The sequence below is a fragment of the Lithobates pipiens genome, unplaced genomic scaffold (assembly GCF_037356315.1).
Source record: "Lithobates pipiens isolate NorthernLeopardFrog02 unplaced genomic scaffold, aLitPip1_a1.2 Scaffold_10, whole genome shotgun sequence".
NCBI lineage: Eukaryota > Metazoa > Chordata > Amphibia > Anura > Ranidae > Lithobates > Lithobates pipiens.
Window position 1 is genome coordinate 16,788,092 of NW_027507686.1, and position 27,457 is coordinate 16,815,548.

At 42.8% G+C, this 27,457-nt stretch overlaps 1 protein-coding gene across 1 annotated transcript in view; it reads left to right on the forward strand.

The window, feature by feature from the left end:
* SLC9A5 (solute carrier family 9 member A5) overlaps positions 1–27,457 on the forward strand; it is a 161,045-nt gene that overhangs the window by 71,137 nt on the left and 62,451 nt on the right. The window contains exons 6-7 of the mRNA XM_077451806.1: positions 7,621–7,841; positions 11,234–11,436. Coding sequence (XP_077307932.1) covers positions 7,621–7,841; positions 11,234–11,436 — 424 coding nt within the window. The remainder of the gene's footprint in view (positions 1–7,620; positions 7,842–11,233; positions 11,437–27,457) is intronic.

Below are 27,457 nucleotides of genomic sequence, written 5' to 3' on the forward strand. Positions count from 1 at the left end.
TCCCAGTACCGCCCCTTTTATAGAAAGCAGACCCAAGTATCATTTTGTGATTCTAAACAATTGGTATGGAGTTTGTTAATGATAACAAGGTAGTAAAACAGATCCCCTGCACCCAGCAACAATACACCCCCCCCCCAGCAACAATAGATCCACCCCAGGAATAATAGACCCCCACAAGCCATAATAGATCTCCCAGCTGCCAGAAACAAAAAGATCCCTCCCTCAACAGTAGATCACTCTCAACAACAATTGGCCCCCAGCAGCAACCATAGATCAACCCCTTGAAAAATAGATCCCCCACAAGCAACAATGGATCTCCCAACAGCCAGGAACAATAGATCCTTCCCAGCAAAAACTGTCCCGCAGCAGCAATAGATCCCCTACAACAAAATAGTCCCTACAGCGGAGATCTCCAAACTTTCTACACAAAGGGCCAGTTTACTGTCCCTTCGATTTTAGGGCGGCCCAGCTAGGGCCAACGGGATTAGGAAATGTTCTGGCATGCAGTGGGAGGACTAATGCCCCATTGTTGGTGTCATTGAAAGGAATTGTGCCCTTTAGTTGGTGTCAATGGAAGGAATAGTGCCCCATCATTGGAGTCAGTGTAAGGAATAGTGCCCCATCATTGGTGTCAGTGGAAGGAATAGTGCCCCATCATTGGAGTCAGTGGGAGAAATAGTGCCCCATCATTGGTGTCAGTGGAAGGAATAGTGCCCCATCATTGGAGTCAGTGGGACAAATAGTGCCCCATCATTGGTGTCAGTGGAAGGAATAGTGCCCCATCATTGGAGTCAGTGGGACAAATAGTGCCCCATCATTGGTGTAAGTGGGAGGAATAGTGTCCCATCATTGGTGTCAGTGGGAAGAATAGTGTCCCATCATTGGTGTCAGTGGGAGGAATAGTGTCCCATCATTGGTGTCAGTGGGAGGAATAGTGTCCCATCATTGGTGTCAGTGGGAGGAATAGTGCTCCATCATTGGTGTCAGTGGGAGGAATAGTGTCCCATCATTGGTGTCAGTGGGAGGAATAGTGCCCCATCATTGGTGTCAGTGGGAGAAATAGTGCCCCATCATTGGTGTCAGTGGGAGGAATAGTGCCCCATCATTGGTGTCAGTGGGAGGAATAGTGCTCCATCATTGGTGTCAGTGGGAGGAATAGTGCCCCATCATTGGTGTCAGTGGGAGGAATAGTGCCCCATCATTGGTGTCAGTGGGAGAAATAGTGCCCCATCATTGGTGTCAGTGGGAGGAATAGTGCCCCATCATTGGTGTCAGTGGGAGGAATAGTGCCCCATCATTGGTGTCAGTGGGAGGAATAGTGCTCCATCATTGGTGTCAGTGGGAGGAATAGTGTCCCATCATTGGTGTCAGTGGGAGGAATAGTGCCCCATCATTGGTGTCAGTGGGAGGAATAGTGCCCCATCATTGGTGTCAGTGGGAGGAATAGTGCTCCATCATTGGTGTCAGTGGGAGGAATAGTGCCCCATCATTGGTGTCAGTGGGAGGAATAGTGCCCCATCATTGGTGTCAGTGGGAGAAATAGTGCCCCATCATTGGTGTCAGTGGGAGGAATAGTGCCCCATCATTGGTGTCAGTGGGAGGAATAGTGCCCCATCATTGGTGTCAGTGGGAGGAATAGTGCCCCATCATTGGTGTCAGTGGGAGAAATAGTGCCCCATCATTGGTGTCAGTGGGAGGAATAGTGCCCCATCATTGGTGTCAGTGGGAGGAATAGTGCTCCATCATTGGTGTCAGTGGGAGGAATAGTGCCCCATCATTGGTGTCAGTGGGAGAAATAGTGCCCCATCATTGGTGTCAGTGGGAGGAATAGTGCTCCATCATTGGTGTCAATGGGAAGAATGATGCCCCATTATTGCTGTCAGCAACAGGAGCGATGCTCCATTATTGGTGTCAGTGGATGGAATAGTGCTCCAAAGGCCGGCAAAAGGCAAGCAAAGGGCCTTATCCGGCCCCAGGGCCGCAGTTTAGAGACCCCTGCCCAATATATTCACCCCCAGGAATTATAGACCCCCCACCAGCAACAATAGATCTCCCAGCTGCCAGGAAAAAGGGAGATTTACTGAGACTGGTGCGCACAGAATCTGGAGGGGTTGTGCATGACGCCCAATCAGCTTCCAGGTTCTAGCCCACGTTCACACTGAATGCGACTTTGAAATTGTGCTACTTGGCTTAACGCAGTATGATTTCAAGACCACGGGGTCGGGGTGATTTCAGGTGCGACTTTCCTGACATTCGTGCGACTTCTATGCAAGTCGCACCTGAAATCGCAAAAAAAATAATTGTGCAGGAGCCTTTTTTTTTTTTAATTGGTGCGGCACTGCAAAGTCAGAGTCGCACCTATTTGAACAACTCCGTTGACGACAATAGGGTGCGACTTGTTATGCGATTCGGAACGGTCAGATCGCATTGACAAGTCGCAAGTCGTTGTGAACGGGGGAGGGGGGGTTTTCTCAGCTACCCCAGATTCTGTGTGCTCCAGTTTGAGTAACCCCCCCCCCCCCCCCGTGGTTGTAGTTCCATTATTATAATGGGATGCCGAAGTCTCTGGCGTTTTCTGCGTTTTTGGTGTTGGCGCCTCTGTATGGCCTTCATCGTTAGACTTGCGTTTAGATCACAGTTGTCCCCTCTTGTCTTGGTTTCCCACAATCCGTGTACTCCAGAGATTCAAAAACATCTGTGACCATGAAAAAAAAAAAAAAAAACAAAGGGTGTGAACACGGAGCGAGACAAGAGCGGCGACACAGGCGGGGCGCCCACGTATCGCACTCTGCTGCGTGTCGCACATCGCCGCTCTGCTCTTACAGAGGATCCGAGGCGTCATTACAGCTGAGTCACAGGAGAGAAGTACAAGGTGAAGAGGATCCTCATAGGGAACACAGAGCCTCTCGCACACCCGTGACTCATACATGTGACCCGCTTCACTGAGCCGAGTCACGACTCAACCCACGCAGCGATTATCAACTGTCACTTCTCACTTCTTCCTCGCTCAGCTCCTTCAATGAGACACGGAAAGGATCTGCAGGGTCAGGCTGAGGCTACAAATCAGAGGCGCACATATACATGTATGTAGCCAGCGATCGCTCCGCAAGGCTCGGCTCACACACCTGCGACCTCGGGATCTGACCTGTGAGACCCTCCAAGTCGCATGACATGTGAAATCCTATGTTAGTCAATGAAAGCCGTCTATTAGCACTACTGAAGACGCTCCGACCTTAGAAAAAGGTTCCTTCAAGGCGACTTCTATCCGCCCATAGACGCTAACCACTTACGCCCCAGACGGTTTACCCCCCCCCCCCCCTTTATGACCAGGCCGTTATTTGCGATACAGCACTGCGTTATGGACATGTGCACTGCCAAAAAATTAGATCATTTTCAGTTTATTGGTTCTTGTTTGTTTTTTTTTGTTCGTTTTTTCGGGTTATTCGTTATGATTGCAATTCGTAAGTTCGAAAACTCAGAAATTCTTAAATTCGGAAATTCGAAAATTCGTAAATTTGAAAATTAGCAAATTCGGAAATTCCAAAAAAAATTTAATTCGGAAATTCCTAAATTCAGAAATTCAAAAATTCGTACATTTGAGAATATGGACATGTGCACTGCCGAAAAAAAAATGTTTTCGGGTTCATTGGTTCTTGTTTTTTTTTTTTTTTCGTGTTATTTGTTATGATTGCAATTCGGAAATTAGAAAATTCAGAAATTCTTAAATTCGGAAATTCACAAATTCGGAAATTTGAAAATTTGTAAATTCCAAAAATTTGAAAATTTGGAAATTCCTAAATTCAGAAATTCGAAAATTTGAAAATTCCTACATTTGAGAATATGGACATGTGCACTACCGAAAAAAAAAATTTCTTGTTTTTTTTGGGTTATTCGTTATGATTGCAATTCGTAAATTAGAAAAGTCAGAAATTCTTAAATTCGGAAATTCGAAAATTCGGAAATTTGAAATTTCGGAAATTCGTAAATTCCAAAATAATTTTAATTCGAAAATTCCTAAATTCGGAAATTCAAAAATTCGTACATTTGAGATATTTGAGAATATGGACATGTGCACTGCCGAAAAAAAAATGTTTTCGGTTCATTGGTTCTTGTTTTTGTTTTTGTTTTTTTTCGTGTTATTTGTTATGATTGCAATTCGGAAATTAGAAAATTCTGAAATTCTTAAATTCGGAAATTCACAAATTCGTAAATTTGAAAATTTGTAAATTCCAAAAATTAGAAAATTTGGAAATTCCTAAATTCAGAAATTCAAAAATTCAAAAATTCCTACATTTGAGAATATGGACATGTGCACTACCGAAAAAAAATGTTTTCTTGTTTTTTTCGGGTTATTCGTTATGATTGCAATTCGTAAATTAGAAAAGTCAGAAATTCTTAAATTCGGAAATTTGAAAATTCGGAAATTTGAAAATTCGGAAATTTGAAATTTCGGAAATTCGTAAATTCCAAAAATTAAAAAATTCGGAAATTCCTAAATTCGGAAATTCAAAAATGTGAAAATTTGTACATTTCAGAATATGGACATGTGCACTGGCGAATTTTTTTTTTTCGGTTCATTGGTTCTTGTTTTTTTGGGGTTTTTTTGTTTGTTTTTTTTTCATTTTTGGGTCATTCGTTATGATCACAATTCTTAAATTCGAAAATTCATAAATTAAAAAATTTTAATTCGTAAATTAAAAAATTTTAATTCGTAAATTCAAAAATTCGTAAATTTGAAAAATAAGTAAATTCGAATATTTGTAAATTCGAACATTTGTGAGAAAAAAAATCGGAAATTCATAAATTAGAAAATTGGTAAATTAGGAAATTTGGGAAATGTGAAAATTAAAAAATCAGTGAATTTGAAAAATTAGTAAATTAGTAAATTTGAAAATTTGTAAATTTGCAAACATCAAAAATTCGTAAATTTGAGCATATGGACATGTGCACTGCCAAAAAATTTGTTCATTTTCTTTTCATTGGTTCTTGTTTTTTTTTTAATGTTTTTTGGGTCATTTGTTATGATTGCAATTCGTAGATTTGAAAATGTGTAAATTTGAAAATTTGAAAATTAGTAAATTCAAAAATTTGAAAATTCATAAATTTGAGAATATGGACATGTGCACTGCCAAAAAATTAGTTCATTTTCGTTTCATTGGTTCTTGTTTGTTTTTGTTTTTTTTGTTTTTCAGGTCATTCGTTATGATTGCAATTCGTAAATTTGAAAATTCGTAAATTTGAAAATTTGAAAATTCCTACATTCGAAAATCCAAAAATAAGAAAGAAAATCTGAAAATTCAAAAGAATAACAAAAAAAAAAATTATTTTAAAAATCACTGCACAAATACTGTGTGACCATAAAAAATTGCTACACCCACCATTTTATTTTCTAGGGCCTCTGCTTAAAAATGTCTATAATGTTTGGGGGTTCTGCGTAATTTTCTAGCAAAAAATTTTGATTTTTACATGTAGGAGAGAAATGCCAGGATTGGCCCGGTGTGGAAGTAGTTTGCGCCTCATCTGCACATTTTTCCTGCCCCCCAACCACGCATCTAAATGAAGCCTAAACACCGCCATTCATTACCTCACTGAGATCACAGAACTCCATATTCATTTACATTTCTCTCCAGAAGGGTGGCACCATCTTTATGTGGGCATTAGTCAGGTTTAGAATATTCTTTTTGGGCTCGGAGATGACACAATCATGGAACTCCCAGCAGTACCTGAGCATTTCTTGGCTGTGTTCACAAATGTCTGACACAGATCAGCTTCTGCAGCACCTTCACAACGTGTGACTTGCTACAAAATTACAATATACAGTACAGTCTTATCAATGAAGGCGAAGAGACTGAGGAAATGCTCCCTCCTGCCTGCAGCAGACTGATGACATAATCCGTGCCTAGTTAAAGAGGGATTCCACCAAAAAAAAAAATATTAAAAGCCAGCAGCTATAAATACTACAGCTGCTGACTTTTAATAAATGGACACTCACCTGTCCCGGGTTCCAGCAATGCCGGCAGCCGAGGCCGATCGATCGCTCGGCCCTCGGCTGCTGCCGCCGCCATTCTAGGTGAGGGAATCAGGAAGTGAAACGAATCGGCTTCACTTCCCGGTTCCCTACTGCGCATGCGCGAGCCGTGCCGCGCAATAGGAAATCTCCGCGCTGTCACTGGGACCCGTGTGTGTCCCAGCAGACAGCGCGGCAGGGCAGGAAATGGCGTAGACTCCCACGGGAGTCTATGCCCGGAAGTGGGTGAAAATACCTGTCTTTGACAGGTATCTCCACCCCCCCTCCCCCCTGAAAGGTGTCAATTGTGACACCGGAGGGGGGGAGGGTTCCGATCAGCGGAGGTTCCACTTTAGGGTGGAATCCCGCTTTAAAGTCACTGACTGGAGCTTAGGGACTGATTGTTAATAATAAAGATGAGAAATCCCCCCTCCCCCCCACCCCCCCCCCCAAAAAAAAAAAAAACAGTCAGGTCCACGTTGATCTTCATTAAGATTTTATTAGACATGTGCAGAATGAAAAAAAATGTTTTTGATTTGTTATTTACATAAATTAGTTTAGTTCAATTTGTTTCATTTGTTTAATTTCGTTTTCGGGAATTTGTTTCGTTTATTCGTTTTTTAATCGATTCGAAAAGTTTTCAAATCAATTTCAAATAGCTTTCCAATTTTCATAAAGTATAAAATAGAATAGAAAATAAAGGAATAGAATATAAAAAAAGATTTTTTTTTTCAATTCTATTCCTATATTTTCTATTCTATTTTATTCTCGCACGTCTTAGCCCTTGTATACACGGTCGGAGATTCCGACGGAATGTTTCCTATCGGACCGTTTTGTCGGATATTCCGACTATGCGTGGTCTCCATCGGACTGTTTCCGTCGGAATATCCGACGGACCAAGTTTTCCAACTTGCCGGTAAAATTTTCCGCCAAAATGCTCCTATCGGACATACTCCGATCATGTGTAGCCTACTCCGACGGACAAAGTGCCACGCATGCTCAGATCAAATTCCTAGACCAAAGCTATTGGCTACTAGCCTGAACGTAGTCCCGTCGTAATGAAATAACTTCATCACGTTATGTACAATCGGATTTTCCGACAACTTAGTTCCGACTGTGTGTATGCAACATCACTTCCGGACCTCTTCCGGAATTAATCCGTCGGAATTACTCCGACGGATTTGGTTGTCGGAATTTCCGACCGTGTGCACAAGGGCTAAGATTTTATCTGAATTTTTTGAGCCTGATGAATATGCTTTTCTATTCTATTTTATTATTTTTGAAAATTGGAAAACGATTCAAATTTGAAAACTTTTCGAAATTGATTCAAAAAACGTTTTCTAATTTCCAAAGAGAATAAAATAGAATGGAAAATATAGGCATAGAATAGAAAAAAAAAATTTTTTTTTATTCTATTCCTTTGTTTTCTAATCTGTTTTATTCTTTTTTGGAAATTGAAAAACTATTCGAATTTGAAAAGTTTTCGAAATTGATTCGAAAACGTTTTCTAATTTTCAAAGAGAATAAAATAGAATAGAAAAAAAAAATATTCTTTTTTTTTTTTTATTGATGAATATGCTGAGCGGCGGAATCTTTCGCTTTTCCTCCCGCAGGGTGACGTTCTGCGGCTTGTGCTGTAAGAAGTACGTGGAGGCCAACATCTCCAACAAATCCCGGACCACCGTCAAGTACACCATGAAGACCCTCGCCAGCAGCTCCGAGACCATCATCTTCATCTTCCTGGGCATTTCCGCCGTGGACACCTCCAAGTGGATCTGGGACTCGGCGCTGGTCCTGTCCACGCTCGTCTTTATCTTTGTCTTCAGGGCAATCGGTGAGTCCGATTCTCAAACTATTTAATATCTACAATACATGTAGATATTAAATCTAGACAGCAAACATGTATCTAAATGCAAAAAAACAGTTCGTAGGTGAAATAATCCAACAAAGAAATGTTCACAAAAGAAATCCAGGTGATAAGTTTCCACCACTAGTGCAGCCCGTCGCCTAAGAATAAGCAATGGAGGCTTACCAAAAAGCCAGCGACCACCCTTATTCGGGGGGGGGGGGGGGTCACATAAGGCTTAGTAGAACAGCAGGGTTGCTGTTAGGATACCACCGAATGTCCCCACAGGTAACCGGCCAGCGTCTGTGGAAAGTTGTTTCAAAGGCGCTTTTGTCAGGAGACGATCACTGCGCATCAATGGACGTTTCCTTCCACCAGTGGGATGTGGTCATCCAATGGATTTCCACAAAAGGAGAAAAAAAAAAGCTCCAATAGTGCAGAGATACCTTTGACTGGTTTATTCAAAAAAAAGTTTCCAAAAAGTTCACAATACATAAAAACGTTCCTTGCAAGGATAAAAAATAAAAAAAAGCTCTGCTAGTATCCAAAAAGTGATGCGTGCGGTGCGTCCCTACGCCCGTTTCGTCACAGCTAACGTCATCGGGGGTTATTTTCCACAAACGTTGGCCGATTACCTGTGTGGATCCTAACATTCGGTGGTATCCAAACAGCAACCCTGCTGCTCTACTAAGCCTTATGTGACCCCCCCCGAATAAGGGTTACTCTTTATGGAGAGATTTGGGGCCTATTAGACCCCAGATCTCTCCTCTGCACTTAACCACTTAAGCCCTGGACCATTTTGCAGCTAAAGGACCAAGCCCTTTTTGCTTTTTTGGCACTGCGTCGATTTAACTGACAATTGCGCGGTCGTGCGACGTGGCTCCCAAACAAAAATTGACGTACTTTTTTTCCCCACAAACAGAGCTTTCTTTTGGTGGTATTTGATCACCTCTGCGGTTTTTATTTTTTTGTGCTATAAACAAAAATAGAGTGACAATTTTGAAAAAAAATTCAATATTTTTTACTTTTTGCTATAATAAATATCCCCTAAAAATATATAAAAAAAATGTTTTTCCTCAGTTTAGGCCGATACATATTCTTCTACATATTTTTGGTAAAAAAAAAAATCGCAATAAGCGTTTATTGATTGGTTTGCGCAAAAGTTATAGCATCTACAAAATAGGGGATAGTTTTATGGCATTTTTATAAATATTTTTTTTTTTTTACTAGTAATGGCGGCGATCGGCGATTTTTATTGTGACTGCGACATTATGGCGGACACATCGGACAATTTTGACACATTTTTGGGACCATTGTCATTTATACAGATTAAAAATGCACTGATTTTTGTAAAAATGGCACTGGCAGTGAAGGGGTTAACCACTAGGGGGCAGTGTAGGGGTTAAGTGTGTGCGTGTGTTTTTTTTTTTTTTTTTACTGTAGGGGGGCGTGGCTTGGCATGTGACGTCACTGATCGTCTTTCCCAGGGAACAGACGATCAGTGACAGCCTCACTAGGAAGCACGAGGCAGAGGTTTGTTTACACTTACCTCTCCCCGTTCTTCAGCTCTGCGACCTGATCGCGGGACACCGGAGGCAATCGCGTCCGCGGGTTTCGCAGCCATGGTCACGGAGCTCAGGACTGCGCCACGAGTGCGTTGCCGGCGGCGCACGGCAACGTTCCTGTACGTGCTTGTGCCCAGCTGTGCCATTCTGCCAATGTATATCAGCGTGAGGCAGTCCTTAAATATGTGATCACACCAAGATACTTTCCAAATCTAAAAATGGCGCTGTTTATATCCAGGGGAACTGGAAGTGATGAATGCTCATTGCTTTCGATTTCCTGTACCATAGAGGGGATTAGAGACGTTTTGGTCTCTGATTACATCTATGGTCAGAAGGCTGGTTGCTCAGGTTTCCCAGTGGGACAGGAGAATCCAGTGGCTAATTAGCTGCTTAGATTGCTTTTACAATAAAGCAAACCATCGGCTCTAAAAAAAAGACACTGGGTTGATGCCTACGACTGCGGGCATCATCACGGCATAACCACTTAAAGTCCAGCGGTGTACCGTCAAGTGGATATTGAACAAAAAGCAGCTTTTACCTCCTCTCTGCTGTTATCCACTGCTACATCCTGCTGCCACCGGGCTTCAGTGTTGAATGACACCGTGCGTTGTAAAACCCCTTCCTGTAAACCCAGGCTGTCATGGACACACCCCCTGGAGGCAGGGCTGGTGCAAGGATTTTTGAGACCCTAGACGAAGCCTCATTTTTCCGCCCCCCCCCCCCTCTCATTGGCTCAACCCCTGACTCCACCCTCTTTTCCCTGCCCGTGTATACCCCACCTTTTTAATGCAGCGCCCCCCATCAAATGTATACTTGCTTCCATTCATTCGGGAGTCGGGACACAGACACAGTCCTCCACCGCCGCTGTGCGAACGGAGCGGCGGCTGCCTGCTGATGCTGAGACTTATGCCGCGTACACACACGATCGGATTTCTCTTCAGAAAAAGCTCTGATGGTTTTCCCGTCAGAATTCCAACGGAATTTCGCTCAGACCGTCTTGCATACACGCGGTCACGCCAAATTCCGGCGGTCAATAACACCGGGACATACAACACGTTCGACGGCACTATAAAAGCATGCGTCGAATTGTTTCCAAACATGAGTCGGAATTTTGCGTGCTGGAATTGCATACGCACGATCGAAAAATCCGCTAGAAAGGTTTTCCATCAGAAAAAAATAAGAACAGGCTCTCGATCTAAAGACCGTCGGTAATGCCGACAGAAAAAGACCGATGGGCATACACACGGTCGGAAATTCAGATGAAAAGCCCCCATCGGACTGTTTCCATTGGAAATTCCGGCCTTGTGTATGCGGAATTAGTTGTTTGCTGCAGAGAGAAGAGAGTAGGAACACCAGTGGCCGGGCGCCCTAGGCTGTAGTGCGCCCTAGGCAGCTGCCTACTTTGCCTAGTGGTAGCACCGGCCCTGCCAGGAGGTATGCCATGACACCTCCCTGGGCTCACAGTACAACTGCTCATAATGGCACTCACACATTGGTATGGTGGCACAGATCCACGCAGGAGTAAGTACTGCATACTGCCAAAGAAGGATAAGCAGTGATGTCATGTGTCCAAAGAGAGGACACTTGGGGTAGGAATTTACTGGGGGGTGGGGCTATATTCTCAATCCACAATTGCGCTGTAACCTACATTGTATGTTAGAACTAGGAGCACACGGCTGTGCACTCTCTAGGTTCTAACACTGCAGTGTCACTGACAGCTGCTGGTTAACACTGAAGATGGGAAAGCAATCACCTTTTGAGACAAAAAATCTAATGACAGGTTTGCTTTGTTTTTTTTTTTTTTATATATTCCAGGTGTTATCCTGCAGACTTGCGTTTTAAATCACTTCAGACTCCTCCCACTGGACAAGATAGATCAGGTTGTGATGTCGTATGGCGGCCTGCGAGGGGCAGTGGCCTTCGCCCTTGTGGTCTTGTTGGACGACAAGAAAGTCAAGGCCAAGGGATACTTTGTGGCCACAACCATCGTCGTGGTGTTTTTCACGGTGATGTTCCAGGTCAGTATACGGATCCACGTTTGTGTCGTGTTCTGTCTGTGATGGCTTAACTCTGCTGCTGCACGAGATGTGAAAAAAAAAGTTACAGTGGTGTGAAAAAGTGTTTGCCCCCTTCCTCATTTCCTGTTCCTTTGCATGTTTGTCACACTTAAGTGTTTCGGAACATCAAACCAATTTAAACAATAGTCAAGGACAACACAAGTAAACACAAAATGCAATTTGTAAATGAAGGTGTTTATTATTAAAGGTGAAAAAAAATCAAAACCATCATGGCCCTGTGTGAAAAAGTGATTGCCCCCTAAACCTAATAACTGGTTGGGCCACCCTTAGCAGCAACAACTGCAACCAAGCGTTTGCGATAACGTGCAATGAGGCTTTTACAACGTCCTGGAGGAATTTTGGCCCACTCATCTTTGCAGAATTGTCCTAATTCAGTTACATTAGAGGGTTTTCGAGCATGAACGGCCTTTTTAAGGTCATACCACAACATCTCAATAGGATTCAGGTCAGGACTTTGGCTAGGCCACTCCAAAGTCTTCATTTTGTTTTTCTTCAGCCATTCGGTGGTGGACTTGCTGGTGTGTTTAGGATCATTGTCCTGCTGCAGAACCCAAGTTCGTTTCAGCTTGAGTACACGAACAGATGGTCGGACATTCTCCTTCAGGATCTCTTGGTAGACAGCAGAATTCATAGTTCCTTTTATCACGGCAAGTCTTCCAGGTCCTGAAGCAGCAAAACAGCCCCAGACCATCACACTACCACCACCATATTTTACTGTTGGTATAATGTTCTTTTTATGAAATGCAGTGTTCCTTCTACGCCAGATATACTTGGACACACACCTTCCAAAGAGTTCCACTTTTGTCTCATCGGTCCACAGAATGTTGTCCCAAAAGTCTTGGGGATCATCAAGATGTGTTGTGGAGAAATTGAGACGAGCTTTGATGTTCTTTTTGCTCAGCAGTGGTTTTCTCCTTGGAACTCTGCCATGCAGGCCATTTTTGCCCAGTCTTTTCCTGATGGTGGAGGCATGAACGCTGACCTTAACTGAGGCAAGTGAGGCCTGCAGTTCCTTGGATGTTGTTGTGGGGTCTTTTGTGACCTCTTGGATGAGTCGTCGCTGCGCTCTTGGGGTAATTTTGGGCGGCCGGCCACTCCTGGGAAGGTTCACCACTGTTCCATGTCTTCGCCATTTGTGGATAATGGCTCTCACTGTGGTTCGCTGGATTCCCAAAGCTTTGGAAATGGCTTTATAACCCTTTCCAGACTGATAGATCTCAATTACTTTCTTTCTCAATTGTTCCTGAATTTCTTTGGGTCTCGGCATGATGTGTAGCTTTTAAGGATCTTCTGGTGGACCTTACTGTGTCAAGCAGCTCCTATTTAAGTGATGCCTTGATTGTGAACAGGTGTGGCAATAATCAGGCCTGGGTGTGGCTAGAGAAATTGAACTCAGGTGTGGACAACCACAGTTATAGTATGTTTTAACAAGGGGGGCAATCAGTTTTTCACACAGGGCCATGATGGTTTGGATTTTTTTTCACCTTTAATAATAAACACCTTCATTTACAAATTGCATTTTGTGTTTACTTGTGTTGTCCTTGACTATTGTTTAAATTGGTTTGATGTTCCGAAACACTTAAGTGTGACAAACATGCAAAGGAACAGGAAATGAGGAAGGGGGCAAACACTTTTTCACACCACTGTACTTCACCTTTGGGAACATTTTGCTATGCAATAAAGGGCCCCCCCCCCCCCCCGGTATTTTTTTTTTTTTAAATGATGGAGAAAAAAAAAAAAAGAGTTTAATTTAAATGATATTCCTGTAGGCCCTGGGGTAGGCAACCTGGGGGCCCTCCAGCTGTTGTAGAACTACAAGTCCGATTATGCCTCTGGGAGTAATTGTAACTGACAGCCTTGCAATGCCTCATGGGAAATGTAGTTTCGCAACAGCTGTAGGGGCCCAGGTTGCCTAACCCTGCTGTAGGCCATGGCTGGGTAGCTACGTCTATTCTATTAAATAAAGATAGTAGTGCAGCACTGGATAATAATACTAATAATAAAGGTGAATAGGATTACAATGTGTACAATATGGTTACAATGTATAGGATTACAATGTGTGCAATATGGTTACAATGTATAGGATTACAATGTGTCCAATATGGTTATGATGTGTCATTAGTAATCAAAATTATGTGCAAATAAAAAATAGTCCATATGTGATTACTGCATTAGCAGCAAAAACATGCATTTAAACACAGAAAAAGTGTTCATAAGTGAAGGTATCCAATCAAAATTTTCCAGTGCGAAACCCTGGATATATATTTCCACCACTTGTGCTGCCCGTCACCTTTCAATAAACAATGAAGGCTTACCAGAAAGCCAGTGACCGCCCTTACTCAGGGGGGTCAAACAAGGCTTAGTAGAACAGCAGGTACCCCTGATGACGTCAGTTGTGACGAAACGGTAGTAGGGTCGTCACGTATATACGCACTGCGAATGCACGAACCGTCTTTATAGATGCCAGCCAGTCACCTGTGAGGGAAGTTTGTGAGATCTTAGCAGCATTCCTGCTGTTCTATAAGCTTTGTTTGACCCCCCCCGAGTAAGGGCGGTCGCTGGCTTTCTGGTAAGCCTTCATTGTTTCACTGTTCTGTGTTTAAATGCACGTTTTAACTGCTAATGCAGTAATCACATATGGACTATTTTTCATCGTATGTGCAGCACTGACCTCCGAAGGAGCAGCTGAAATTATTGGACTTACCGTTACCTTCTTCACCTCGTATGTGTCTAGGGGTTTCCCGAGGTAGATGGCCCAAAACCTGTAGAGACTGACGATAGATCCACTTAAAGGGCTTTTTATTTGCAAAAAGGTAGTTAACAACACAGTCTCTCAGTATAGGATCAGAGGGTTTAGGTGAAAAGTCCAGGTACTCTTAATGTTAAATTCAGTATGAAAAAGTCTCTCACTTTTAATAAATCCAGAGAATAGCCATTCACAGCTGGATCCTCACCCTAATTGGATAGTCCTTCTCTCACCAGGCATGGCAGCCAACAGGGTGCTCGAGTCAGGAACAAGTCTCTGCCACAGACTTTGCTATAGAACACGTGAAGGAAACTTGAAAACTTGTAGGAAACTCGTGTGGTACCAGTATCGTGCAGCCGGTCCGGCGATACCGCACAAGATTGGATTCGCTTAGGTCCTTCAGCTTTTCCAGGCTCTTGTTGAGAAGCCAACCCTTGCGTGGCCTTCTCCCGAAGAGTCCACCCCCGGATAACTTCACAGTTGCTGGGCCTCTCCACTAAACGAGACGGCACCGGACCACCTCCGAATCCATCTTTCAGTTACCTCGCCTCGGGCTAGCCAGCCCCGAGACGTAAAGTCGGGTGGATCCGCACCCCAGCCCATGGAAGTCCTGGGGGCTGATCAGGAGGACCAGGACCATGCAGTCAGAACATACTTCTGGACCGGAACTCCGAAACACATGACATCCGCACCTTAAGTACCCTCTCCCAGAAGGCACAGCAAGAGTGCCATTCCCACTGGGCTGGCTTCCAGAGAAAGTAACCTTAATGCACCCAACCGGACTGTGTTTCCATGCCTGCCAAAAGTGACAGCGCCCCCCATGGCCAGGCAGAACACCCTTCAGTCCAGTCAGACTGATGCTGAGGTCAAAAGTTTAGAACAATTAATCCCAAACCAAACTGCGGTTTAAGGGTAACATTAAATTGCAAAAACATATAGTGTGTGCTCTTCAGGAGCCGGCGCTACATATGTTTTTATTCGCACATAATTTTGATTACTAATGACACATTGTAACCATATTGCACACATTGTAACTCTATTGTACACATTGTAATCCTATACATCAGGGATATGCAATTAGCGGACCTCCAGCTGTTGCAAAACTACAAGTCCCATCATGCCTCTGCCTCTGGGTGTCATGCTTGTGGCTGTCAGAGTCTTGCTATGCCTCATGGGAGTTGTAGTTCTGCAACAGCTGGAGGTCCGCTAATTGCATATCACTGCTATACATCATATTCACCTTTATTATTAGTATTATTATCCAGCGCTGCACTCCTATCTTTATTTATATCTTTTTGTGCCCTATATCGGGGTTATAGTGCTTAGCTGCAGGATGTCCTTTTTTCAAATTTTTTTTTTTTTCACATTTATCACACACCTATTTCTTTCCTTTTTAATTTGCCACAAGTGTATTTTATTGCAGAAGATACATTGCATGTCTGTTCTACAATAAAAAAAAACAAAAAACAGCCTGCTTGCACTGAACAATAGTGGAACTTTATTTCCGCTTTTACAAAAAGTCGTGATGGAAACTGTAAGCCCTTGTACACACGGTCGGAGATTTTCGACAACCAAATCCGTCGGATTTTGCCCGTCGGATTTTGTCCGTCGGATCTTGTCCGAAACTGTTGCATACACACGGTCGGACTAAGTTGTCGAAAAATCCGATCATTCAGAACGTGATGACGTAATTTCATTACGATGGGACTACATTCAGGCTACTAGCCAATAGCTTTGATGTAGAAATTTGATCTGAGCATGCGTGGCACTTTGTCCGATCAAAATTCTGTACACATGATCGGAGTATGTCCTATCGGACCAGTTTGTCGGAAAATATTTCCAACAAGTTGGAAAATTGGGTCCGACGGATATTCCGACGGAAACAGTCCGATGCATACCACACACAGTTGGATTATCCGACAAACCGGTCCGATAGGACACATTCCGTCGGAATCTCTGACCGTGTGTACAAGGGCTAATACAGGCAGAGTCTGTTGAAAAAGATGCACGGAATCATTTGGTTAACTAGAAAAGCTCATAATTTTCCTTAGCTGTAGTTTTCTAAAATGTCCACAAGATGGCACACTCTGCATGCTTTTCTGATTGGTAAAGCCTCATTTCAAGCGCTTTCTCTGTTTGCATTCAACTGAAAGGTAATACAACTGGTCAGTTCACCACCCCAAAGCTGATCGTTCAGCATTTGGTAGATGCTGTAGAGTTGAACCCCTTTGGCAGTTTATTCTCTCCTTCAGACACAGTTAGTGAGATCTGCATACCTGCTTCTGTGGCATTTATGAGGGCCTCCCGCCATCCTTGCTTAGATTGCCAGGTGGAAAGCAACAGAATTATAAATTATAGGAATATTCGGTAATATACAGGAAGCCAGAGGCTGACTCCGCCCAGCAGCCTACATTTTTCACTTAGGGATTGACAGACTCTTTAAAGTAATGTTTCATCTTTCCATCTATTAAATCTTCTGCCCTTGTTGTTGTTTTAACTTTGGATTTTTTTTTTTATGCCAGTAAATCCGTTATACAGTCCACTTCCGCTTTTTTTGTCTGATAAAAAGCCTAGGCTTATGACATCATGCACAGCTTTCTCAGGAAGGGAGGGGTGAGTCATAAGAGGGCCAATGAGAGCTGCCGAGCTGGAGGTGTGTGTGTCTGTGTAACTCCAGGAAGTAAACAGGCAGCAGTTAAAATGGCTGCAGCCAGACTCAGTGGAGGGCATACCTTTTGAGATGGAAATGAGGGACACCTACTAGCAAATGTATGTAGGCATAGGACACACCCCTTGCCACACCCCTTTAAAGGAGAATTAACCAAAAAAAAAGGTTAAACAAATCAAGTTTTTTTTTAGCACTACTCCTTTATATTTTATAATATAATTATTATATTTATATACTCCAATATATTCCTTTATATTGGCTTTTAAAATTTACAAATGCAGCAATTTAGAAATCAGATGAAAGGTTTAGCACTGGGAAACACTTTTTGAAAGATAAAAAGTGCATTTTATATCCAACTATATAGATCAGACCAAAATGAGGGACAAATGAGGAGGGACAGAGGGGAATTGCCCCAAATCAGGGACAGTTGGGAGCTATGGTGGAGGGAGATTTCTGCAGCATATTTGGCAAGTACAGAATCACAGTATATATAAAATAATATGCAAAGTGGTTGGAGGGAAGCTTCAGAATGGCAAAGATGCTTTCATTACAAATGATGTGAGCAGACTGCAGTTCCTCTTTAATAATTTCATTGTAATAGAAAATACGAAATTTTCCGAATGCAACCAATTCGTTAAACTTGTAGGTTGAATCGATTTTTGGATTTTCGTTCTTTCTGATTTTCGTTCTTTCTGGTTTTTTACCTTCTTTTCCGAAAATTCGTTTTCGGATGCATTCTTCAGAAGAGTCTTTTAGTTCATTCAGATGCTTCCGAATAAACGAATATGCTGAATTTTGTCCGAAAAACAAATTCGTAACAAAACGAATTGCACATGTCTAACCCGCACAGATGTCTGCCAAATCGCTCCCCGAAGTTGGACTGAAACACGCGACTTCAGCTGAACTCACACGATTTCATACCCGCATTCAGTGTGAACCCGGGCTAAGACAGTCTGTGAGATCTGCATACCTGCTGCTGTGGCATTTATGAGGGCCTCCCGCCATCAGGGGCGGACTGACCATTGGGCCACTCGGGCACTGCCCGAGGGCCCCGGGCCACTAGGGGGCCCCATCAGGGTTGTCAGCCTCAGTAAAACCAGGGACAGTATGTAAAAATCAGAGCTCAGATTGCTAGACTGGAAAAATCAGAGCTCAGATTGCTAGACTGGAAAAATCAGAGCTCAGATTACTAGACTGGAAAAATCTGAGCTCCCATTGCTAGACTGGAAAAATCGGAGCTCAGATTGCTAGACTGGAAAAATCGGAGCTCCCATTGCTAGACTGGAAAAATCAGAGCTCAGATTGCTAGACTGGAAAAATTGGAGCTCAGATTGCTAGACTGGAAAAATCAGAGCTCAGATTGCTAGACTGGAAAAATCGGAGCTCCCGTTGCTAGACTGGGAAAATCGGAGCTCAGATTGCTAGACTGGAAAAATCAAAAATCGGAGCTCAGATTGCTAGACTGGAAAAATCGGAGCTCAGATTGCTAGACTGGAAAAATCGAAGCTCAGATTGCTAGACTGGAAAAATCAGAGCTCAGATTGCTAGACTGGAAAAATCGAAGCTCAGATTGCTAGACTGGAAAAATCGGAGCTCAGATTGCTAGACTGGAAAAATCAAAAATCAGAGCTCAGATTGCTAGACTGGAAAAATTGGAGCTCCCATTGCTAGACTGGAAAAATCGAAGCTCAGATTGCTAGACTGGAAAAATCGAAGCTCAGATTGCTAGACTGGAAAAATCGAAGCTCAGATTGTTAGACTGGAAAAATTCAAGCTCAGATTGCTAGACTGGAAAAATCGGAGCTCAGATTGCTAGACTGGAAAAATCGGAACTCAGATTGCTAGACTGGAAAAATCAGAGCTCAGATTGCTAGACTGGAAAAATCGGAGCTCAGATTGCTAGACTGGAAAAATCTGAGCTCAGATTGCCAGACTGGAAAAATTGGAGCTCAGATTGCTAGACTGGAAAAATCGAAGCTCAGATTGCTAGACTGGAAAAATCGGAGCTCAGATTGCTAGACTGGAAAAATCTAAAATCGGAGCTCAGATTGCTAGACTGGAAAAATCGGAGCTCAGATTGCCAGACTGGAAAAATCGGAGCTCAGATTGCTAGACTGGAAAAATCGAAGCTCAGATTGCTAGACTGGAAAAATTTAAACTCAGATTGCTAGACTGGAAAAATCGAAGCTCAGATTGCTAGACTGGAAAAATCAGAGCTCAGATTGCTAGACTGGAAAAATCGGAGCTCCCATTGCTAGACTGGAAAAATCGAAGCTCAGATTGCTAGACTGGAAAAATCGGAGCTCCCATTGCTAGACTGGAAAAATCGGAGCTCAGATTGCTAGACTGGAAAAATCGGAGCTCCCATTGCTAGACTGGAAAAATCGAAGCTCAGATTGCTAGACTGGAAAAATTCTAAGCTCAGATTGCTAAACTGGAAAAAATCTAAAATCAGAGCTCCCGCGGTGCAATTGCAGCTTTTTTTTTCTTTCTCTGCTCTCTGGAATCTTATCTGTCAGCGGGATGGGCTCATAAACAGAGTATGTTGAGGTATCTGGTTTCCAATATTTTGTGATCTCTTCAACGTCTCCAAATAAAGTAATCCTAATTCACATAAATAATATTAATATAACAGCAGCTCCACAAGGCCGGCGCCACAGAGTGCCTGCTGGCGGGTTCAGATCGGTCCATATTGTTTTTCGTGATACTCCCAAATGTTTGAGCACATCTTCTAAAATCCTCAACTTTACCATGACTTGGAGCCTTGGTGCTAACACCACCCCCCCCCCCCCCCCAGTCCAGTAAGCCCTTGTACACACGGTCGGAAATTTCCGACAGAAACGGTCCGATCGGATTATATTGTCGGAAAAAAACGGTTGCGTGTGGGCTCTATATCAGACTTTTTCTGTCGGAAATTGAGAGCAGGATCTCAGATTTTCCGACAACAAAATCCGATCAGACTTTTTCCGATACTTTTGTAGAGAATTCCGATCGGACAAAGTGCCGCGCATGCTCAGGTCAAAGTACGAGAGCAAAGCTATTGGCTACTACGCTGAACGTAGTCCCGTCGGAACGAACGATCGTCATTACGTTCCCGAATGATCGGATTTTCCGACAACTTTGTCCGACCGTGTGTATGCAACACCAGTTTCTGACAAAATCCGTTGCAAAAAAATCTGATGGATTTTGTGGTCGGAATTTCCGACCGTGTGTACAAGGGCTAAGAATATCTCAGCGGCCAGTATTATTGTTATACAAGATATATATATATATAACTATATATATATATATATATATATATATATATATAACTATATATATATATATATATATATATATATATATATATATATATATATATATATATATATATATATATATATATAATATATTATATATATATATATATATATATATATATATATATATATATATATATATATATATAAATAAATATATATATATAAATAAATATATATATATATATATATATATATATAAATGGTCACTTTATTAGGTACACCTTTCTAGTAGAGCTGCACGATTCTGGCCAAACTGAGAATCACGTTTTTTGGCTTAGAATAAAAAGATCACGGTTCTCTCACGATTCTTGCGACATAAAATCTTTCACATTATACAAAAAAAAATGGGCTAACTTTACTGGTTAGTTTTTTTTTTTTTTTTTTTTTTTATTCATTAAAGTAATTTTTTTTTTTTTTTTGAATTGCATTTGACCGCTGCGCAAATACATTGTGACATAAGGTATTGCAACAACCACTATTTTATTCTCTAGGGTGTCTACTAAAAAATATATAGAATGTTTGGGAGTTCTAGCAAAAAAAAAAAAAAGATTTTAACGTGAAAACCAACAAATGTCAGAAAAAGGTTTAGTGTTTAAGGAACACAAAAAAAAAGATAAAAATTCCTTAAAAAAAAAAAAACATTTTGAATTTATTTATTTTTTTTACCTCTAAATGCCTGTTGCTAGGAGGTCCCTCATAGTCTGCCTCCTTCAGTGCCTGGGCTGGTGACATCACTTCCTCTCGGCGCAGGATGGGCTCAGCTCTGCCCCCTCCCTTCTGTCAGTCATCTGGGACACGTGACCGGTCCCAGATGACTGCGCGGCCAATCACGGCGCGCGTCGTCGCTCGCGCATGCGCAGTGGGTGCCCGCCGGCTGTGAAGCCATAGTTGCAATGTCGGCGCCGCCGAGCGGAAAGAGGGACGAGCGGAGCTCTGACCCCCCCCCCCGCGCGCATCGCTGGACCCTGGAACAGGTAAGTGTCTGATTATTAAAAGTCAGCAGCCGCAGTATTTGTAGCTGCTGACTTTATAATTTTTTTTTCAACTAGAAACTCCTCTTTAAGTGGTTAAACTTTTTTCACTTACACAAAGTCTATTCCACTGACAAATTGTTACAATGTTTATACTTAAGTTCAACTGATAAAGAATGTTTTGATTCTTGGCAGACTGCCCAGTTTTTCTCTTCCTGTCTTTTGAGGGCTTCAGAAGAGCAGAGAGAATTCTTTGCATAGAAAGAATTGTGAAACCCTTTAGTCAAGATCGCGATAATGATTCTTAACGATTTAATTGTCCGGCTCTACTTTCTAGTAGGGGGTTGCACCCCCTTTTGCCTTCATTCTTGGTGCCATAGATTCAACAAGGTGTTGGAAACATTCCTCAGACATCTTGGTCCATAGTAACATGATAACATCACACAGTTGCTGCAGATTTGTCGGCTGCACATCCATGATGCCTATCTCCCGTTCCACCACATCCCAAAGGTGCTCTATTGGATTGCGATCTGGTGAGTGTGGAGGCCATTGGAGGACAGTGACCTCCTTGTCCAGTGGTGAGATGATTGGAGCTTTGTGACATGGTGCATTATCCTGCTGGAAGGAGCCATCAGAAGATGGGGACACTGTAGTCATAAAGGGATGGACATGGTCAGCAACAATACTCAGGTAGGCTGTGGTCATTTGAACCATGCTCAGTTGGTACTAAGGGGCCCAAAGTGTGCCAAGAAAATATCCCCCACACCATTACACCACCACCACCACCAGCCTGAACCGGTGATATCCCAACCCCCCACACCATTACACCACCAGCCTGAACCAGTGATATCCCAACCCCCCATACCATTACACCACCACCACCAGCCTGAACCAGTGATATCCCAACCCCCCACACCATTACACCACCAGCCTGAACCGGTGATATCCCAACCCCCCACACCATTACACCACCAGCCTGAACCGGTGATATCCCAACCCCCCACACCATTACACCACCACCACCAGCCTGAACCGGTGATATCCCAGCCCCCACACCATTACACCACCAGCCTGAACCGGTGATATCCCAACCCCCCACATCATTACACCACCACCACCAGCCTGAACCGGTGATATCCCAACCCCCCCCACATCATTACACCACCACCACCAGCCTGAACCGGTGATATCCCAACCCCCCACACCATTACACCACCACCACCAGCCTGAACCGGTGATATCCAAACCCCCCACATCATTACACCACCACCACCAGCCTGAACCGGTAATATAAGGCGGGATGGATCCATGCTTTCATGTTTACAGTTACACAGTGTGCCAGAAGCTGTGAGGTGTGTCAAGGTGTTTTGTCGGGCATATTGTAACCAGTATTTTTTGTGTCATTTGGCACAGTAAAGATTTCTTTGTGGCAGCTCGACCATGCAGCTAATTTTTGTTTCTGTATCATTGTTTTGTGCTCCTTGAAACAACCACACTGTCTTTTTTTCCAGAGCAGCCTCTATTTCTCCTGAGGTTACCAGTGGGTTTCCCTTTGTATCCTTAACAATTCTTCTGGCAGTTGTGGCTGCAGTCTTTCTTGTTCTACCCAACCTTGGCTTGGTATCAAGAGATTCTTGAATTTTCCACTTCTTAATAAATGATGGGACTGGCATATTCAAGGCTTTGGATACCGATTTCTGTATCCTTTTCCATCTTTATAATTATCCATTACCATGTTACGCAGGTCTTTTGACATTTCTTTTCTGCTCGCCATGGCTCAGTATCTAGCCAGCTGCATCCGTGTGACAGCTAACAAACTCATTGATTATTTATACACAGAATTGCAATTTAAAAAGCCACAGATTTGGGAAATTAGCTTTTAACCACTTGCTTACTGGGCACTTAAACCCCCCTCAGTCCCAGACCAATTTTCAGCTTTCAGCGCTGATGCACTTTGGATGACAATTGCGCGGTCATACTACACTGTACTCAAATGAAATTTTTATAATTTTTTTCCCCACAAATAGGGTTTTCTTTTGGTGGTATTTGATCACCTCTGTGGTTTTTATTTTTTGTTAAAACAATTTAAAAAGACTGATTTATTTATTTTCATTTTTTTTTTTAAATGTATATTTTTTTATATTTTGTTATAAAATTTTGCAAAAAGGTAATTTTTCTCCTTCACTGATGTATGCTGATGAGGCAGCAGTGATGGGCACCGATGGGTGTCAGTGATAGGCACTGGTTGGCAATAATGGGAACTGATCGGCACTGGTTGGTTACACTGATAGGCAGCACTGCTAGGTGGCACTGATTGGCACCACTGGTGGGCATTGATAGGTGGCACTTGTGGGTATTGATAGGTGGCACTCGCACTCATGGGCACTGATAGGTGGCACTTGTGGGCACTGGCAGGTGGCACTGGCAGGGGGTACTGGTGGCACAGATGAGGCAGAATTGCCTCTTCCTCTTCGGGACTGATGTCCATTGCAGATAAGCCGGTGATCGGCTTTTTTTTCTTTTAACGCTGGAGGGAAAAAAAACGATTACCGAGCTTTTGTTTAGATCATGTGATCAGCTGTCATTGGCTAACAGCTGATCACGTGGTAAGGGGTCAGGATCGGCTGTCAGCCGATGTGTGTGTCTGTACCACGGCCAAACATTCCAGGGGATGGAAACTTTTCAACAGGGCCATTTGGGTGATTTCTGTTATCATTATGATTTATAAAAGAGCCAAACATCTATGTGATAATAAATGGCTTCATATGATCACTATGCTTAACTACTTGCCGACCAGCCTCCGCAGTTATACCGCGGCAGGTTGGCACGGCTGTGCGAATCGCCGTCATGGTACATCAGCTTCTTAACATGCTATAGTAGGCGCCGCGTGTCCCCAGAGTCAATGCGCGTGGCCAGCAGGCATGATCGCCGCCGCCCACCCACCCGTGTTTACGGGCACAAGAGCCAGAACCGGGATTTGTGTTTGTAAACACACAAATCCCCGTTCCGACAGGGGAGGAGAAACAGATTGTCTGTTCCTACTAAGTAGAAACAATGATCTGGCTCCTCCTCTAGTCAGTCCCGTCCCCTCACAGAAACACACACTAGGAAACACATTTAACCCCCTGATCGCCCCTAGTGTTAACCCATTCCTACATTTACACAGTAACCAGTGGCTATTTATAGCACTGATCGCTGTATAAATGTCAATGGTCCCAAAAGTGTCCGATCTGTCCGCCAAAAAACGCAGATCTCCGCCATTACTAGTAAAAAATAAATAATAAAAATGCCATAAATCTATCCCCTATTTTGTAGACACTATAACTTTTGTGCAAACCAATTAATATACGCTTATTGCTATTTTTTAAAGAATACATATTGGTCTAAGCTGATGAAGAAATTAGTTTTATTTTCATTTTTGGGGATATTTATTATAGCAAAAATGTTAAAATATTGCATTTTTTCCCCAAAATTGTTGTTCTTTTTTTGTTTATAGCGCAAAAAATAAAAACCGCAGAGGTGATCAAATACCACCAAAAGGATGGCTCCCCTCAGAGTAGTGCACGGTTGACCATGCTGTTTAGTTTCACCCCTATGCTTTTTTTTTACTGAGTGCACTACCCGGAGATTGGTTGCATGTTATGTAATATTTGACGATGCTGTTATCTCATTGAATTGTATCTCATTTCCTGCCTCTGTTTTTATTTTATCTTGAATATTGTCATTTTTCTTTGAATTGTGAAACTGTCTCATTTGAAAAAGTAAATAAAGGAATTACAAAAAAAAAAAAATACCACCAAAAGAAAGTTCTACTTCTGGGGAAAAAAGCACATCAATCTTGTGTGGGTAAAATGTCGCACAACCGCGCAATTGTTAGTTAAAACGACGCAGTGCAAAAAAATTGCAAAAAATGGCTTGGTCATTAAGTGGGTAAATCCTTCCGGGGCTGAAGTGGTTAAATATAATTCTTTTTTTTTTGGCATGATCGGTCAGTGGTAAAATTTCACAATTTCTGCCACGGGATGCAAACTTTTGGGCACAACTGTAATATACCAAAATAATAATCAACGGCTCGCCATGTATACACAACAAACAATCTTGCTTAGGAAAAATATGCTAACAATAAGATTACGTTTTCTCCGGGGGGGGGGGTCAGATGGTGCCATACAACTATTTTTGGGGGTATGGTTGCCTTTTATTTTAAACAAAACCAGATCACTGGGACAATGATCCCACCACTAATGCCTTGCAGCCGTCCTGAACACCTGAGAACATCCATTTTCCTTCATTAGAACCTATTCAAGCCATTGTCTGTCATGTTATCCCTCCAGATTCTTTTTCTTTCTTTTTTTTTTTTTATTAAGACATCAGCCGTCTTAAACCTTTCTCCCTTTCCCATCGGTTCCGCTTTTCACCCCCAACCGTGAGCCGCGGGTCACAAAACGGTTAATTTGCGGTCACTGAGAGAAGCGGCAGCTCGTGTCCGATTAGGTTAACATGATAATGTGACATGTCCATTAACTCTCCTTTTTAGCGTGTAATTCATTTACACTCTGCTTGGGTTTTATTATACTTTTGTGCTTTATACAAAAAGCAGGCAGAGATTTATCGTCCGCCCGACAGACGTGTCACCCCTAATTCATTTTAATAGTTAAATCAAATCTGCATCTCATTGTGTATGTACATCTGTGTGCTGTAAGGGATTCGATTATTATTCAGGGAATTACCGAGCGTTAACCCCATCACGGCCGATGTGCAAAGGGAGGTACGTAAACTAGCACTGAGTTGTCGCGACACAAGAGGCGGTTAATGACGGCCCAGACTGATAATGACAGACTTGCCTTGGCTCACGTTGTCTCGCCCGCCGGGTTCAGGACAAATGAAGCTTGTCTGAAAGGGGTTGGAGCTGCCAGTCATTGTGACGACTTAATTGCTGACTAATGCAATGTACTTATCTAAACTCTGCTTTTTTTGGGGGGGTGGGGACATCCCCCTTTTACATTAATTAAGTTCTGCTTGTGGTTTAGCAGCAGACATATGTTTACAATTTAATATTCCTGATAATTTATTCATCCCATACTGACTCTATATTCTTCAGAAAGCCTTTGATCGTCTTTATTCCAGCATCAGCTATTTTACTTTGTGGCCTTTTGATGTGATTTTCATCCTCTTATGGGTGCAGTATTCTCTTCCCCCTAAAGTAGATATAAAACCCAATCATTTCATAAATATTATAAAAGAATACCTGTGATCCTTCCATTAAGATGCTTGTTCAGGAATCTGCTGTTATGGGTGAAGATTTTCTCCTGTTGTGTCCTTCCATGAAGGCCTTTATTCGGGAACCTACTGTTGTGGGCGACAACTGTCTCCTGTTATGATCCTTCCATGAATGTTAATGTTCAGGAACCTATCTGTTATGGGGAGGCAACTATCTCCTGGTTGTGTCCTCCATGAAGGTCCTTGTTCAAGAACCTACTGTTATGGGTGACAACTGTATCCTGTTATGATCCTTCCATGAATATTGTTGTTCAGGAACCTATCTGTCATGGGGTGATAACTGCCTCCTAGCTGTGATCCTTCCATCAATGTCCTTGTTCAAGAATCTTCTGTTATAGGGTCATAACTGTCTCTATATGCCGCGTACACACGACCAAACTTTCCGACAGACTAGGTCCGATGGTCTTCCCGAAGGACTTTCGGCGGAGTTCCCGACGGACTTTTCGAATGAACGGTCTTGGCCACACGCGGATGGACTAAGTCCATTCCCAAGTACGTTCATTTGACGTAAACGGGACTAAACAAGGAAGTTCAATAACCAGTAGCCAGTAGCTTCCCTTGCGTTGTATTTGGTCCGTCAGACCAGCATACAGAGGAACGGTTTTCCCGATTTTAGTCCATGAAGGTCCTTGTTCAAGATCCTACTGTTACGGGTTGACAACTGCCTCGTAGTTGTGATCCTTCCATAAATGTCCTTGTTCAGGAATCTTCTGTTACAGGGTGACAACTGTCTCCTTGTTGTGATCCTTCCATTAATGTTCTTATTCATGAACTTATAGTAATGGGGTGACAACTGTCTCTTAGTTGTCATCCTTCCATAAATGTCCCTGTTCGGGAACCTATCTGTAATGGGGTGACAATGTGTCCTGGTTGTGATCCTTCCATGCAGGGCCTTATTCAGGAACCTAACTGTTATGGAGCGACAAATGTCTCCTCGTTGTGATCCTTTCATGCAGGGCCTTGTTCAGGAACCTATCTCTTATAGAATGACAACTGC